Source organism: Camelus ferus, chromosome 14 (assembly GCF_009834535.1).
Source record: "Camelus ferus isolate YT-003-E chromosome 14, BCGSAC_Cfer_1.0, whole genome shotgun sequence".
Classification (NCBI taxonomy): Eukaryota; Metazoa; Chordata; class Mammalia; order Artiodactyla; family Camelidae; genus Camelus; species Camelus ferus.
In genome coordinates, this window is record NC_045709.1 from 19,999,082 (window position 1) to 20,017,582 (window position 18,501).

Genomic DNA, 18,501 nt, shown 5'->3' on the forward strand with positions numbered 1-18,501 from the left:
CACAAGGTCACCTCCCCGGGTACCCGCAGGGCGGGCTCCCTACTGCCCGGCACACAGCTGCAGGCTTTCCCGGGCCTCGACTGCCCGGCCACCCTACTAACTACCCCCAACGCCGCCCGGACAGCCTTTACTGTTTTTGTCTTTGTTTGGGGGGGGGGTAGGTTTGTTTATTTATGTAGTTAATGGAGGCACCGGGGAAGGAACCCAGGACCGTGTGCATTTTCATGCGCTCTACCACTGAGCTGTACCCTCCCCCGGACAGCCTTTACAGGATCCTCTTCTCCCCCCAGCCTCTGGCCCCATCAGGCTCCTCCCTTCCCGTCCCAGCACACGGACTGCTGCCTTCTCTCTGATGCCTGGGCTCGTGTATAGTCCGTGTCACGCCTTAGGGAGCCTCACTGGTTGCTCTCTCGTGTGATGTTTTGAAGCTCTACACTCTTCATATGTCTTTATTGAAAATAATTATAAAAATGCATTGAGCATCACCAGGCACCCAAGAACCGTTAGGAGTTTTACAACGGTCTCAGTTTCTTTTCACCCCTGTCACCTGTGGTAGGTGCCGTTACTAGACACGTTCCCATCTCTGCTTGGACTTCACACACTTGCTAGGTGGCCGGTGCTGTTCTAAGCTCTTTGCTAAAATTAATCTGTTTACTCCTCCTAACAAGTCTGTGAGGCTCGCTAAATTACGCCTGTTTTCCAGGCTAAGGTTTGAGGAAGCAAAGACACAGGAGAAATAACTGGCTCCAGGTGGTTGAGTTAGTGGGTAGCAGACCAAGCTTCAAACCAGAAGAGGGACTCAGAGCACGTGGAGCTAAACATTAGTTTGCATCTCTCAGGACAGAACAGATGCTGGTTTTAAATGACTCCATGTGCATTAACAAGCATTTATAACAATGACTATTTTCTCATTTCCAGTCCTTAAAGATTAAGCTTCCTGAAAACTATAGTTCATTCTTAAAATTTTATTTATTTTAAAAAATGTAATGCATATTAAAAATATTAAAGCATTTTTTTAGAAAGTGGACATGCTCTATATAAAATTCAAAATTATTTTGAACCAAAGTCTAGGTCTTTTTAAGTTTTAAAAGGTCCAGAATTCATTCCATATCAGCCCAACAATCTTACTCATTTAACAAACTTTCTCTTTTTCCCCATTTGAGAGATTTAATCCCATTAATGGTCTTTTTTTTTTTTTAATTGAAGTGATGTCAGTTCAACAGTGTTAGTTTCAGGTGTACAGCAAAGAGATTCGGTTACACATATATATACATATATATTTTTTCAGTTTCTTTTCCATTACGGCTTATTATAAGAAATTAAATTAAGGTCCCTGTGCTCTACGCTGGGTCCTTGTTGTTTATCTATTTTATATATAGTAATGTGAATCTCTTAATCCCAAACTCCTAACCTATCCCCACCCTCCCCTTCCCACCCTGGTAACCACGGTTTGTTTTCTATGTCTTTCAGTCCGTTTCTGGTTTCAACAAACATTATTAAGGCACTACTTTGTGTATGGTGCCATGCTAGGCTCTGTGAACACAACAGTGACTAGGAAAACTAAAATCTGAAAAACCACATAGCTGAGGTAATGAATTAGTGTATGTGTTAAATGAGACGGTGTCTTCCCGCAGCAGCCACGTGGGTCCCAACTTACTCTTTATCAAGTGTCAACTGGGCACCAGAGTTAATGAGTCTAAAAATGGAATCAGGTGAACTAGCGAACAGGACAGGTAGAAAACGTGGTGCAATCACAGGATTAAAATATCTTTAATACATTAGATACATCCTTTATGCTTTAATTTGCCTACTTTAATGCTGAGCATACAAGAGATCTGCGATCATTCATTTTTAGTGGAATACACTGAATGGTAGAGAGAGAAAAAGGAAATAAGAGAAGATGTGCAAGAAGTAATAAAGGGAGAAGCTGCCAACCAGAGCCAAGTAAAGCAGCAGCTGGGAATGATTCCGAGGGACAGATAGGTGGAAAGAGAAAGGTGATTTGAGACATACTTACTTTTTTTTTGTTTTGTTTACTTACTGAAGTATAGTCAGTTTACAATGTTGCATCAGCTTCTGGTGTACAGCGTCATGTTTCAGTCATACATACACACATATATTCCTTTACATAATAGGTCGCTACAAGATATTGAATATAGTTTCCTGTGCTACACAATAGAAACTTTTGTTTATCTATTTTATATATAGTAGTTAGTATCTGCAAATCTCAAACTCAAGACAACAGTGTTACTTTGAGGTGACAGGTGAAAAGAGGAGCCAGCTAAAGTGAGTATAGTATGAAGGACCAGACTTGAAAGAAAAACATGACGTGTTAGGACTAGTTCCAAAAATGCATCCTCAGCACTCTCAGCCAGAGACGAATCCTACCTGCCAGCGGCTGCTTTGAGCACAGTTTGATTCTTAGGAGCATACCAACAGCAAAGCTCCTTTAAGGAACATTCTTTCTGTCGGGCTGAACATTTTAAGGGTTTGCACCCAGACTTGGGACAGTAGTCTGAAGTCACCTGGGAGAACAGCTGCCTCCCCTGGGTGTCTTCATTTCTCTCCAGCCCCCTGCCCAAGGGACTGGCAGTTCCCCCCACCAAATGATCAGAAAGTCACCTTTCTAGCTCACACTTTTCCCAGATTCTCCAATGACGTCCTAAAAGTACTCAAAGGTGTGACAGAGCTGAGTTAGCACTGCGAGTGGAGCTGCTGGCCACTGACTTTGGAGCAACGCTGTAAGGGATCAAGGTCAGTTTGCAAAGCAGAGGTGGCAGGAGGCGTCTGACTTGGCTCTACACGAAGTGATGCAAGCAAGCACCAGCTCCCAAATGGGGGTACAGAGAAAATGGGGTTCCTGGGGAAAAAGCCATTCAAATGCTGAAAAAAATCACGAACTCTTCTTCTCTGAAAATATTTAAGAGAACAGAAGGCAATGTGACCTGAGCTGTTTGAGTCAAGTCCACCTGAACCGAGAAATCATCATCAAAATTTCTAGGACGGCAGAACATTTTCAGAATATTTTAAGATTAAAGCAGTAGAATTGGAACCACAAAGTGTTTAGGAAGCATAAATTCTGTCTTGACTAGATGAAGGCTGGAACAGGAGAGAATCACTTGAGCCCACTGATCACTCCTCCTTCCCAAGTGGGGTCTTGGTCACTAGGACTGTTTATCTAATGATCTGAAAGGGACATCTTTCCTGTCATCACTGTAGCACTGACACCAAATACCTATACTTGGAAGCACATATTCAGATCAGGGTGCCCTCCTGTCCTAGTACCCGGGGGACAAAATTACAGCTGAAGTGCAAGGTGGCTGACAGAGATCATGGAAAGATCCTGAGGAAAAGCAGGAGAAAGATGGATGAGGATGTTGTAAGGCTCATAAACTGACTGTCACTCTCAGGCTATTCGAGCTTGATTTCCTAGAGTAATAAAATTCAGAAATATCAATTACCTTTTGCAAAACTTGGGTAGTAATTGCCTTTTCTTCCTCATGACATCTACCCTGAGAGTGCAAAATGAATTAAGAAACGTTTCAGGAAAAAAAATGAGTACAGGATCCCCAGGCACACGCGGGGCAGTGCATGGAAGGGGAGGCCGGCTGCTGTTACCCATGCTAAGCCCGTCAGTCTGCTCACGTGATTGGCTGCTGGTGACTGACTAAGCAGCCAATAACATCATTCCTTCCTCTTCAATGTGCCTTTAAGGTGAGGAGGTCTATGTACCCAGACCAAGAAGGGCCAAGCTTCACTAGAAGCTATACCAGGTGCTCTTCTCCCTTGCAGAAGCTTCTTAAGGTTTAGTTGTTCCTCTAACAGCCACCGAAGCACGAAGGACATCCTGAACAACTGGCAGAGCTAAGGCTCAGTCCCTTTCTGGGAATAAACTTCCATTTAGAAGGTGAGGAGAAAGCAATGCAATTAAGGAGTGGAGTTGGGGGAACAGCAGGGAACACAGTTCTTTGGTTGGCATCACCAGAGTCGAGAGCTACAAGCCCAGCCCCAGACAAAAGAGGACCCCTGGGCCCTAACCACTGCTCCAATCCGGTGAGAAAACAGTGGAGACAGTTACCTTCTGCACTTTTTGCAACGACTTGTTAACGTTTGGCTAGTTCTGTGAGACTGACCCACATGGGGCAGTGGAGCTGTAAGGTTTACACCCAGAAAAGTAACGTAGCCCAGGAGTAGAATCCCATTTTGTATTGGAAATAGAAAGTTACTTATGAAGACTCAATCCTGACACCCGTAAATATGCCTCTTTTCATTGTCAAGTTCCACTGTACTGAGGTCTTGCATATACATACATAGCATCATATCCTAATGCTTTGCCCCCAAAAAAGCTTTTTGGATGCATTTTCCAGCCAGCATCCTCATCCCCGTTCAGCCCAAAAAAGCCTCCTGAAAGCTGTTCGCTACAGCAGGACCCGGCTGAGGATCACAGCCCAGCTGGCACAGACTCGTTTATATAAATAACAGGGTCCCTCGTTAGTCGAGTTCAACTGGGTGCCTTTTTAGAAGTCATCTTGAATTTTCAAATGAAAAACTTAGAACCTAAGAAATGGGAGAGATCTTGCAGATGGGGGCATCACTTTAGAAAGAGCCTCTTCCTTTAAAAAAAAATTGTGGCAAAATACACAAAACAAATTTTACCACCGTACTCTTTAAAAGTGCACAATTCAGGGACACTATGTATATTCACAGTGTTGTGCGATCATCACACCACTATCTAATTTCAGGACTTGTTCGTCACCTCAAACGGAAACCTCAGACCCATTACGACTCTTCCCTTTCGACTGTGAATTAACCTCCTCTTTTGATCCTTTTCTGTGACCTTCTGTGACACACGGAACTGTACTTTGAGCATGGACACGATCAGAAGCCTGCTTTGTCGGAAGAGCAGTCAATGTCTGTGAAGCCAGGAGCAGAGGAAAATAGGGAATGTAGAAAAACAAAGAGACGAGAAATGTATGGAGTATGAGGGGGAGGAGGGAGGGCCGACTCTCCCAGGAGTCATCGCAGAGACCGTCAAGGACTGTGCCCCGTCCAACGTCACTAACTCCAAAACTAAGATCCACCATCTGGGCTCTTGGAGTGGAAGGGGCTCTCCAACCCCAATCCACAATTTCCTGCTTACACGGAAGCCTGGGTGACTAAGAAAGAAAACTCAGATACTACCTAGATAAGTTTTCTCCTCTAATCTCTCAGCAAAATAATTAGATGAGGTTTTTCTGTCTCACGAGTCCAGGATTTGCATGGAAGCCCCACCTGCCGCCAAGTACAAACTTTAAACAGCTTAACCAGGACTTAAAGTAACACAAGGCAAAGTAGCTGGGGTCACCGCTGTGCCTAATTCAATTAAGGAAAATATGCAAACAAATAAATTCTCAGATGACCTTAAGCTCAGCCCATCATTTGCATGACTAAATTGCTGCTGGAAAAAGTCAAATCAAGAAAGTTCACTCCAAACAAATATATGTAAGTATATGCCTGACTGGGACATTGTGCTGTACACCAGAAACTGACACATTGTAACTGACTGTACTTCAACTAAAAAAAAAAGAAATTCCTCCTCCACTCCACATTCAGGTGATAAGCTTGATTTTTGCATAATCTGCTACTTAGATGTCTTAAACAATAAGGTTATATATTAGCTTAAGCAGCCATCTCATTTGACTCTGTCATAATTAAACTATCAGTGAAAAATCAAACACACACACACACTCTTTAGGGGCTAGTCTTCTAATGGAATAGGTTTTGGTTTGTCCTTTTATTGCTTTAATCCAAAATTGTAATTTATTATGAAGCAGAAATCTGCTTTTCTTGCTTCAAAAACATTTCATCATTCCATAGTCAATATTATAAAGTTTTGCAAATGTATACATATTTGGATCCATTAAACTTTCATCGGTGTCTCTTTGCTGATCGTAAAGAGGACTACAATTTCATTTTTAAAACTACTGTCATTTATTTTCATTAAATAAATAGTACAAGAATACGTTTTTGTTGTAAAAGATCACATAGTACCAAAATAGAATAAGCTATAAAGGTTTCCATTATGGAGAAATTACACATGCTAGCTGATGTGTATGTTGTCAAAGAGTTTTCCATTTTGCACCTATACATGTGCATATATGCAGCCGTGGGGCTTAGTTGTATGTGGGGCAAATGATAGGCAGGAGTCATTCACTCATGCATTCAGGAGCTGTTCACTGAGAGCCAGCTCTGTGGCCAGAATACACGAGGTGCTGGAAACAAATCAGGCACCTTGAATTTACTTTCTAATGGAAAAGCACAGGTAGTAAATTTAATGAACAGAACTATAAGCATATAGCATACCATTACATAGAAATACCAGCCGTGATGAACAAAACGAGGTAATGGATTGCAGCAGGGCTGCGTGGGGAAGCGGCCTCCCTAAGGAAAACCTGAGTGAGATCATACTCTGTTTTGTGACTTGCTTTTACTGCTGTGTATCCTGAAGGTCTTTCGTTATTGGGATATATTGTCTGCCTCATTCTCTTAGGAGCCATTTTCTGTATTTTCTTATTTTTATTTTTTATTGAAGTATAGTTGATTACAATGTTGTGTTGATTTCTGGTGTACCTCATAGTGATTCAGTTATATGTATATATATTCTTTTTCATTATAGATTATCACAAGATACTGAATATAGTTCTCTGTGCTCCAGAGTAGGACCTAGTTGTTTATCTATTTTATATACAGTAGTTAGTTTCTGCAAATCCCAAACTTCCAATTTATCCCTCCCCTTCCCCTTTTCCCCTGGTAACCATAAGTTTGTTTTCTATGTCTGTGAGTCTTCTTGTAAATAAATTCATTTGTGTCAGTTTTTTAGATTGCACATATAAGTGAAATCATGATGTTTATCCTTCTCTGACTTACTTCATCTAGTATGACCAGCTCTGAGTCCACCCATGCTGCTGCAAATGCAGCAGCCATCCACTATAATGTGGCATGTGTCCCCATACTTTATTTAGCTCTTCTCCAATTGGCAGAAAAACACTTTTCTGACTTTAACAGGTATTCTACCACTGAGCTACACCCTCCCCACCTTCAAAGATTTGAAAAGTGTAGGAAAACTATAACCCATCATCAAGATAATCAGATGTCAGCATTTGGCCATATTTGCTTTAGACCCCACCCCCACCCCTTTTATATGTATGAAATTTGTACTGTCCCCACTCTTCGTCCCTCTCTCCAGAGGCACCACTGCCTTCTCAGGCCCGCTTGTGTGCTTGGCTGCACAGAAGTGTGTCTCTGGAGAGCGCAGAGTGCTGTTTTGTGGCCCATCTGATGCTGACGCTCCCACGTGGATCCCTTGAGTCCATCTTTTTTTTTTTTAAGTTAAAAAAATTTTTTTTGTTTTTCTTTGGGGGGGCTTAAATATATTTTTAAATGTTTATTTATTTTTAGAGGAGGTACTAAGAATTGAACCCAGGACCTTGTGCATGCTAAGCATGCACTCTACCACTTGAGCTATACGCTCCCCCTCAGCCATCCTTGTTACAGCAGCACAGAGTGAGGCAAAGTCAGAAAGAGGAGCTGTGCTTGTTGACTTTGGACTCCCTCGCACCCCATCTCCACTCCTCCCAGTGATGGAAAGAAGGACCTGTGCCAGACGATGTCAGCTCACCAGCATCCGTGGCACCACCCTCTCGCCTCCACAATAACACATCTGTCTCCCTGGGTGAAATCCAGGTCCTCTGGCTTTACTTGTTCGTGCTGTTAGCCTTACAACTGGAGATCTGAGCGACAGAAACTTGTTTGAGGTTCAGTGTGCTGCAGTGGAGAGGACTGCGGGTCAGCTACGTGTTCACTGCCCTGACCGCCCGCTATCCAGCCACACTTTCACTTCCTGTGATCGCCACTTCTACTCTCTTAAACTTTTCAAAGCTTTCACTTAAATTCTTTCAGTTGATCCTCATAGCAATACCATGAAATAGGTAAAGCAGGTTGTTTTGGGTTTTTTTGTTTTTGTTTTTTTCCAACTAATGAGAAAACAGCCCCAAAAGGACTAAACGATTTAGCCAAGGTTACAGGGGAGAGCTCTCATGTTTTCCTGGAATCATCTTGGACTCATCTGTCTATTCCTGGATCCAGAAGCACCAATTCCTATAGGTTGTTTCTACAAAGGGTCTGTTTCCATTCCTTCCCCTCCACTTCCTTTCCCATCCTCCAGGTTTGGAGCCTCCTCATTCCCTGCCTGAATTACAACTGGTGAGCTGGACTGCCAGAGACCACTTTTCCTCATTCCAATCCATCCTGCATTCTCCTTCTAGACTAAACTTCCTTAAACATCACTGTCATTATGTCATTTCCCTCAAAAATCTTTGTGACCCTCTCTTTCCTTCTACATTGAATGGAAACTCCTCAGCCAGGATTTCAAAGCTCTCCATCTGAGCTCACCTTTCTTGGCCAAATACTCAAAACAGGTGCTTTCATTGAAAATAAAAACGGCTAACAGACACATGAAAGGTTGTGCCCCCCAAAATACAAATTAAGACAGTAATCATTTTTATCTAGGAAATCAACAAAATTTTGTGTTTTATATTTTGTAGATGATACTGCTCAGTCCTGGCAGGAGAATGATAGATGGTCTCTGCTCACAGAAGTGTTAACGGTGGGGGGAGGGGAGGGGAGGGGAGGGGAGGGGGCGGGTAGAGCGCATGCCTAGCGTGCAGGAGGTCCTGGGTTCAATCCCCAGTATTTCCATTATAAATAAATAAATAAATAAACCTAATTACCTCCCCCACCAAAATAATTAATTAATTAAAGACTTAAAAAAAGAATATGAAAAAGTAACCAACAGCAACAACAAAAAAGTGTTAAAGGGTATAATCTTTTTGGAAGGCAGTTTGATTATGAGTCAAGAGCTTTTGACTCAATAGATCTGTTTCTAGAAATCTATCCTAAGGAAATAGTCTGAAATACAGAAGAATCTTTATGCCTAAAGACACAATGGCACTGTTACTTGCAGTTACGAGCAATTAGGTATAACCTCATACCAATCAGCAGGGACATACATAAAATGAACCATCATATTCAAAGCATGTAAGGCCATGGGAGAACATGCACAAGGTCCTGGGTTCAATCCCCAGTACCTCCATCAAAATAAATAAACAAACCTAATTACCTCCCCCCTCCAAAAATAACGTTGCAAACATTTCTCCTTTCTCCAAATTCTTCTGAATTTGTCTCCTTTCTCTCCCAGCACACTCTTTCACACCTTTTTCTCTCTCTTGAAAGCTCCAAAATTCCTTCCTCTTCCTCAACTGAAACAAATGAGGACCTCTTATCTACTGAGAAAATATATCACCAAATTGTCCAATCTACCGGTCCCTTTATGCTTAGCCATCCTTCCTGTTGAGGTGAACTATTTATCCCTACTTCTTTCCAAAGCCAATTTGGCCACTGAATTCCGTCCTCTCTCACTTCTTCAGGAATCCACTCCAGGCGTGGTTCCTTCTCTTCTCATTCTCTCTACCAATCTCTTCCTCCCGGATTATTCCTATCAGCACATATACATGCTGTAAAATTCCACATTTGAAACAGAATTCATTCCTTGATCCCCTGTTGATCTCCAGCTGCCTCCATGAAAGTAACCTCCTAACCAGCTCGACTCATCACCTCCTGTCTTCTCTTTAAGTGACATCAATCATGCTTTTGCTCCCAGACTTCACCGAACTGGCACATTGTCAAACCCAGCGGTGAGTAACCTCCCCTCTCCGGCCCTCAGCGCCGCTGACCATCTTCCCCCTCTGGGACCTCTTCCCTTGCGCTCCAGGAATCACGGTCTCCTGGTTTCCTTGCAACCTGCGGGGCTACTCCGTCTTAGTCTCTGCTGTTTCCTCTTCTGCTTCCTCTAAGTTCCTGCAGCTCAGCCTTCAGACCTGCTGTCGGCCCTCCCTGCACTCACTTCCCATGAGGTCTGTTTCTGTTCCCACAGCTTCACTTGCCTCCCGAATGTTGATTCCACTTCACGGTCTCCAGCCCTGACCTCCTCCCTGAGCCCCCGTGAAACCTCCTTTGGATGTGTCGTGGGCCCCTCAAACTTGGTGTGCACGAGCAGAACTCTGGCCTTTCCTCCCTCACACCTGGCCCCACAGGAAAGGGACCACCATTCTCCTTGGTTCAAGCCATCAACCGTGAAGTCAGACACTTACTACTCTTTTATGTACCGCAAGCTAATCCAAAAGCAAGCCTTCAAACAGATCCCCGAGGCCACCAACTCCCAGCTCTTCCCACGGTAGCTCCAGGACAGAGCCGCCGTATCTTTCCCTCAGCAAGCTCCTTCCCGCCCCACGGGCTTCACACAGGTTACTCCCTGTGCCACCTCCCCGGACACCCCACCCAAAGCAGCCTCCCCGCCCTCCTTAACTCGTGACCCCCTTCACCCCATTTATTTTCCTCAGAGACTATTTGGCACCTTGAAGTGACATTCTTCACTTTTACTTCTCCCAGACTATAACTTAAGCCCTTTGTAGGCAAGGATTTATTTGCCTGGCTTATTATCACATGACCAGCCTCTGGAATCGTGTCTAGTACATGGTGGAGCTCAAAATATATATTTAAACAACAACTGGAAAAAAAATAAGTATGATGTCAATGAACAAAAGCTGTGCAAAAACATCCTCCTCAAGCAGACGAGTGCAGAGCTGACCGGAGAGGAGACTGCAGGCTTGTCTGTATTTCTACATATTCTTTCTGCTTGCCTGTATTTCTCAAGTTTTCTATATTGAATTTATTTTTTATAATCAGGAAGGTACAAGCTATTTAAAGTAACAAAATAATACAGCCGCTGGCCTGGTCAGGCCCATTTTATTCCAGAACGAGCATTCAGGGACTGTTCCTTTCAGAGTCATGCCTTTTATCAATGCCCCCATTTTTCTCATCGCCTCTGATAATCCTTGAGACCTCAACTCAAGGCCTGCCTCCTCCAGGCTGCCTTCCCTGATTATTACTGTTCTTACTGATCTCCCTGCCCGGGCTTTGCCTTTAATTGGGTGTGCTCGCTTACACGTATTCATTCTCACTTGTTGAACATTTTTCTGTTTGCTGGTGTAGGTGTGTGTCTGTGACAGAGCATGTGTGCGTGTGTGTGTGTGTGTGTTTGGTATGAGTTAATTTTCCCTCCTCAAAAATACCCCTGTATTTACCGAGCACCTACTATGTGCTGGGCACTTGCTGTTCATTTTCCCATTGATGGAGTAGAAACTGCTTTCATTTTCATCCGAAGACCGAGGAAGCGGAAGCTGAGAAAGGTTAAGGAACTCGCCTAAAGGGACAGAGCCACAGGCGGTGAGACCCGGCTGGAAGCCCAGCCCGAGGTCTTCCCCGCTGTGAGCCAAACGGGACTGGCTTCCAGCCCTGGGCCAAGGAGTGCTTTCTGTCCAGCTGTGTGCTCCGGGGGGGGCAGCGCCTGAACCTCGCCAAACCTCAGTCTCCCCGTCTGTCAGAGGGACAAGGACACCTCACAGGGTGGGCGCCAGGAGACGGGTGGCGCCCGGAGCCGTGCCTGGCCCCGGCAGGCGCTCAGGAAGCGGTAGTTATGCGGTTAGAGGCGCCGCCTCCTCGATGTTTGCTCTCTCCAGTCGGGGACGGCAGCCCCATCGTGTCTTTCTGCACAGTGAGTGGCCCGGGGCCGGTCTCCATCTCCAAACCCGGGGCTCAGAGCTCTGCCTCAGTGGTGAAGGTGCTTTAAAAAAAAAAAAAGCCCAGACGAGAGAAAACAAATAAGCAGACCTGGTCCAGGTGAACCAGAGCTCGGATTTCCTCGTCTGAAGGCATAATGATCGGAAGAGGGCTGTGTTACAGAAGTAGCTGTTATTGTTTGACATCCAGGCTCACTAATCTAAACACCTCTCACTCCTCAGGAATTATTTTAGGACCAGGAAGCAGCACGCTGTTTATTGAAAGAGTCACGGAAGAGGATGAAGGCGTCTATCACTGCAAAGCCACCAACCAGAAGGGGTCCGCGGAGAGTTCAGCCTACCTCACCGTTCAAGGTAAACAGCTGCTTTGGGAAGCCATGAGAAACTGCTCAGACATCTCTTTCCCTGTTTGTTTAGCTTTCCACCTCCTGGTCTCCTGCTGCAGCTCCAGCCCATTCCTTTCCCTGACCCCTCCTCCTCTCCCCATCCCTCTGGGGAGGCCTGTCTGGTCCCTCCTGGAAAGGCCAAAGGTGAGGACACTGGCCAGCCACCCTTGAGAGGTCACCATTGGAACAGCCTCCTTAGGGGAGGTGGTTTCTGGAGTGCCAGCTGCTGCGAGTGATGACACTGACCCGCAGAGAATGACCGGACTGGCCAGACCTGTGAGACAGAAATCCAAGAAGGAAGAAGATGAGGGGAGAGGCAGGGGAAAAAGTCCCCACACTGGAAATTATTCTTTTTCCTTTTCCACTTCCCACGAGTCACACATCTGCTGGCTCTCTCTCCAGGGTTTTCCTAAGCTGCTTTTTAACACGAAGTAGGCTGCAAAATATTATCAGAGAGAAGCAACAGTAGACAGGCCCAGTTAAAGAAAATATTCCAAGTGCTTCCTCAGACAGTTTGTGCAGCAGCAAAATCCAAAGAGGTCTAATCCTGCCCTGGGCGATGGCCACGTGGCTTCCATTTAGGAAGGAGATTAGACCTCAATTTCAATTTCCCAGTGCCAAGAGTCAGCCAAACACCTAACATTGACAGCACCATAAAGTATTCAGATTGGCGCCCCTTTAGATGTAAACAGCCCTGGCATGCTGAGGTTTTACAGGAAAAGATGGAATTTGCTCAGTAGCCTGTTTACAAAGGCTCCTCAGTAGACTTAAGAAAATGAGGCATTTCTGGAGGAGGAACTAAGGGAGAAGGCAAAATACATCAGTTCTTCCACCCTGGAAACTTACACTGCTTCAGGGTTGTAACTGAGAATTCCTTATCTCGTTCTTTTACCAGGAAATGATTTTTAAGTCTCCTGAAAAATCTGAAATGACTCTACCACAAATTTATATCTTCAGAAAAAGCCCGGGGTAGCATTTCCCAAATACTTTCAGTAATGGTTCTGTTTGTCTCCCGGATAATCCTTGTTTTAAAGTATTCTTTCTACCCTTCTGCTAACACATGGAGGAAACAGTGGATTAAGTGTGCCTCTCTCTTTAACACCTCCATCTTCAAAAGGTTGTTCATTTATCTTTTAACAAGGACCCCTGCCCCTCAGGAAGTAGCTGCCCCAGGCGAGGGAGGGACACAGGTCTGATTCAGGGGTAGCAGGAGGGAGCGAGGAGGGCTCCCTAATCCTCGGTCAGGAAGGCATTTTCCCCACATCCTCACAATAACCCTGTTCGACACACAGGACAGTCACTACGAAATGTGGAGAAAAATGGAATGACTAACCCAAATCCTATAGCCAGTAATAACAGACTTGCGGGGTTACCTGCTTTGATTCCCTCCAGCCCCCAACATTGCTGCCTTCCCTCCCCGACCTCCTTGACCAAGGAATGTTGTCCAGCAACGGCTGGGCAAAGATGGCTTGGGAGAAACTTTTGCCAATAGCAGAGATACTTATGCAAGTTTGTAGGCTTCCCCGTCCTGTCCCTTCCCCGTCCTGTCCCTTCCCCGTCCTGTCCCTTCCCCTTTTCTGCCAGGCTGATCTGGGTTTCCTAGAAGCCACGTTATCTTATGACATCAGTGAGTTAGTTATTTATCTGTAACAGAGGCACTGGGGATCCAGCAGTGCTAAGCACGTGCTCTACCACTGAGCTCTACCCTCCCCACAACCGGTGTTTACTTAGTATCTTTGTGTGTGGGCACCACACTAGGCACTTGTAATACTTAATCCCACTGACTTCATGAGAATCCAGAATAAGTCGACTGTCTTCAGTCTACAGATGAGAAGATGGAGGCTCAAAGAGGTTAAATTACTTGCCCAAAGTCACACAACGCACATGCGGTGAGGCTGAGACTTGAGTCCGTAGCTGTAAACTGGAAAAGCTTCATTCCTTCCTCCTGAGGCACCTCAGAACTTGTCTGCAAGGCCTTCATGTAAAACCGAGCCTGCAGACTCTTCCAGTCACCTGTGATGCGGTTTTCCCTCTGCCTGCTTCTAGATTACCTCCAACGATTCCTTTTCCCGCTAATCTTATGCTTTTCAGAAAAGTCAGACGATGTTAAGAATACGCTGTCACTGATCGTTTCTGCAAGTTTCTATCAGCCTGTATCATTTGCGCTTGAGGAAAGGGGAGACCATTTTCACTCGGATTGCCCCCTATCAGCTGCCACTGCAGGTGTTCTGACCCCCATCATCCCTGGACACCATCGCTGAGCCGCACCAACAGCCTGCCCGCCTGTGCTCTCACCCTGCTCCAGCCCGCTCACAGATCTCCAGAGAGAGCTTTTTAAATGACAAATCTGTTGTTCCCCCGCTTCAGATCTCACTGTGGCTCCTGACTACCCACGATCCTCATCCAGGCACACAGGGTCCTCCATGTGCTCCTTCTCCAGCCTCGTCTCTTCCCCCTGCCCACACGCCCCAGCCCCCAGCTGCACTAAACCACTCGTGAGTCCCTGAACACACCGCACCCCCTGACTCTTCTGCTCTTACACAGCACTTTCCTTCTGTCTGAACAGCCTTCCTTCCCAAATGGTTCTTCCCCAGACAATCCAGCTCATCTTTTAAAACTCACTTTTGCTCCCATGTCTTTCTCTACACCCAACCTCCTGTTTTACCGTCATTTTCCCTCCGTGCTCCCACAGCGATTGACGTGGCCCTTTAATGCAATGCTTATCCCTTTTCTCTTCCAGTGCACTCAAGAAATATTTGTTGGATTAATCTATTTAGAAAACCACCACTGAATGTCTGACAAAAAATAATGTATCAATGGGAGGGTATAGCTCAGTGGTAGATTACATGCTTAGCATGCTCGAGGTCCTGGGTTCAATCCCCAGTACCTCCATTTAAATAAAGAAACAAACTTAATTACCTCCTCCCCGCCCCCCCCCAACACACATAAGAAAAAAATACATCAATATATTGTTTAGGGCAATAGAGAGAAGGCAAATTAAATTAGTCGTTAGCTCAAAACTTACTTGCCCAAGACTATGCAGGATATGAATGTATAAGTCATGATCCCTAACCTCCGTGGATTTTGAAAACCTAGTTGGAAGGAGATTAAGGGGAACATGAAACAACTAGAACCAGACCAAGAAACATCTTGAGCTTGTCCTAGAGGTAAAAGAGGAACACTAGCTTGTATAAAACAGACTACACAATGCTGCTAATAAGGGCTAAAGGACTTCATAAACACAATAAATGATATAGAGAGTGACCCGACCTCTGAAGGAGGCATTGCAAGATGTCAGATTAGGAAAATGAATGAGGCAGGAAAGAAGACAGCAAGTTATGAGGCAGTCTGGGGCTTCCTACATGGATATCTCCCTTGGCAATGATACAGTCTAAGTAATTCTAAACATTTCTTATTGGCTAGTCCATTGAATTTTCTGAGGAATTGGTACTTTTGATTCATGACCTCTTTCTCCTCATGTGGCGTTAACCTTCAACATCACTTAAAGAGACGGTGTAATCTGCAAGGTAGCTGCAGACATTACATAGATGGCTCCTTCTTTTTACCCATTATTGTCCCAACAGCTGTGCTTTTTCTAGTTTTTCTGTCTTCTCCTTTGCTCTTTGTGATTTTTTTTCTACTCTCAGAGTGATGGCCTTATCCAGCCTCTCTGCTGAAAAATTGTGGTTAGCTGAGAAAATGATGACCTGATCAGCGTCATCAAACCACACCTGAAATATTGGTACCCATTTCTAAGAGAAGCACAAATAAATGAAGCCATGTCCTAACAGAGTAATGGTAAAATAGTGCAAGGAAATGAGGATGTTTAGTCTAAAAAGGGGTTAACTTCATGGTGACATGATTGTTTCCTTCAAATATTTAAGGAGCTTTCAGACAGGAGGCACTGACCTCATTCTGTGATACACCAGAAAAGATAACCAGAACCAAGGAAGGGAGATGCTGGTGAAGATTCAAGGAGGCAGATTTCAGCCCATATAAGGATATAATTTTGCATAGGAAGAATTTTTGAAAGTTGGCATTATGTAGACCTTATAAAGCAGTATCTCGAACAGAAGTACTTTGGGCTCACTGAATAAAAATTTGATCTTTGGATGCTGTTCAGAACAGTTGAATGCCGTACCTGCTAAGTGATTTCATCACTGAAATTAAATTCTCGCTTCCAGAGTCTAAGTCAGTCTTCTCCCTCTGGTGGCTGTGAAACGTTCCCTAATTTTCTAATATGTGCAATACAGACCCTTCACACTGACCTATCTTGTCAGGTGGAGTTGAGGAAATGAAACCAGGCAAGTAAGTTGTGTCTGTGGCTATGTTTAACAGATTTAAAGAGGTTCGTGAATTAGCCAGGAAGGAAACTGTCTGCTCTTTTTATTTCCCTTGAAAAAGGATTCTTATACTCAGAGATAAAACAATGTGTTATTTTTGTATCTGAAAAGGATGAGCGGACTGGGGAGTCAAAGTCATTTCTTTAAATAATCACAGGTCGTGTTTGGTTTGGACCGCGCAGGAGCACATGCGGAGTGCTCAAAGGGGAAGTTCTAATATTAAAAACAACAGCAACAAATCTGTTACTAACCAAAATAACTTCTGAAATTAACACAGCGCTCCACAGCCCAGGGAACTCAATGGCACTGTTACAATGGAAGTGTGGCACTTTTTCATCCAGGGACTTAAAATAAACTAGACTTTATCATTATTACTGCAAGGAATAACCACAATACATATATACATACATTCGTATAACAGATTTAGGCCTTGCTCTTGAAATGCTATTTCAACAGCATTTCTAATTACACAGGAGAAAACAACTTGAAGAATAGCTACCATTTTTAACATTTTTTGAGGATGACTGATGGATGCAAAAATCACGGGAAGCACAGAAAGACTGCCTCAAGGGTCCTGCATACTTGAAATGGCATTATGGGTGGGAATCTGTAAATTTTGTGCCACAAAAATTACACGTTAACACATTTCAGGAAAGGACTCACAGCAGGAAGGATACACTATGTTCTTTAATAAAGTCCCAAGAGTAAGAAGAGGAAGAGCTCAAAACAGACTCATCTTAGGCATCCAGCCTCTCCTGTTCACCGGCCTCCACCAGCGTTCAGTCTCCACCTCTTTTCTGAGCCTCCCATGGTCCCTGACTCTCCACCAGGTTAGCGCCTCTCTTCCCGAAGCCGGCCCCCAGTGCTCTCCCAGGGCTATCCAGGCACCAGGAAGGATGTGGTAAACTAATTCACATGAAGATGTTGGTGACTGATGTCACCCCTCTCATGGGTGTCGGCAATTCCGGAGGGTTTCCTAAGGAGAAGACCGTCTGGAGACAGAGTTCGCTGTTCCACATGGGAGGGCTGGGGGCGGGCCGTGTGTGCCTTTGCACTTAAGGCTACACAGTGACACGCAGCTGGCCTTGATCAAGAATTCAAAAACTGGTGATGGAATTCGGCTATAACATCTTGTGTTTGTGGAACATGCCATGCACTGTGTTAAGCACATAACATGCATGAGCCTCCTTAACTTTTGCAACAATCCAGTGAGGATTTTTTTTTTCCTACTTACAAGCGAGTATCTGAGGCACTGAGAGGGTTAGGACTTTGTCCAGGGTTTCAAAGCAAGGAGGTGGCAGTGCTGAGAACGGAGGCTCTCCTGACCCTCAGCTCTAAGGCAGTGGGACTGGGTGGGGCAGAGGCCCCGATCCGAAGCCAGGTGCGTCCCTGCTTTGTCACCTCAGGCAAATGACTTACATCCTGGTGCTTGAGTTTGCTCATTTGCAAAATGGGCGTGAATAACGGCCTCCCAACCTTACAGGGATGTGGCAAGGATGAACACATTTAAAACAGTATCTGACATGTGACTAAAAAAATCCTGCAAATAGTAGCTAGCATTACTGTTTGTTAATATGATAAACCAAATTCCATTTCAACAAAATTTTCCATGTTGTAGTTTTCTTACACTGAGCCAGTAAGTCACACAAATGGTGTTCCAAACCACAAAATTCCTATTGGACCTAAGGGTTTAACTTGCTGTGATAAAAATGTTATGAAACTGACAAGACAGAATTTTAATATCTTTACCTAAAATTACTCTTGAAATGCATTTCACATTTAATCCGATTATAGTATGTCCACACCTCACTGTCCTTAAGAGGGGTTCCAAACTGGTATGTGTACACTAATCTAGGTAGAGTCCTAAAAAGCTTCATAAACAGGATGAAGGCCAATTTTAATATCCAATAAGCCGTAGAGAAATTGCATAATCAGGTTAACTGGATCACTGGTTACTGGATTCGAGATAAAAGGAGGCAGCACTACTTGAGTGGCTCACGGGGGGAGCCAGGTCCAGATGTACCCGATTCATTTTATTTTTATCCACATATAAATATGTGTTGAGACTTCCACTAGGCCAGAGCTTAAGATGCAAAA

General features: G+C 44.5%; 1 protein-coding gene across 1 annotated transcript in view; it reads left to right on the top strand.

The window, feature by feature from the left end:
- FLT1 (fms related receptor tyrosine kinase 1) overlaps nucleotides 1–18,501 on the top strand; it is a 159,816-nt gene that overhangs the window by 100,419 nt on the left and 40,896 nt on the right. The window contains exon 15 of the mRNA XM_032496382.1: nucleotides 11,898–12,029. Coding sequence (XP_032352273.1) covers nucleotides 11,898–12,029 — 132 coding nt within the window. The remainder of the gene's footprint in view (nucleotides 1–11,897; nucleotides 12,030–18,501) is intronic.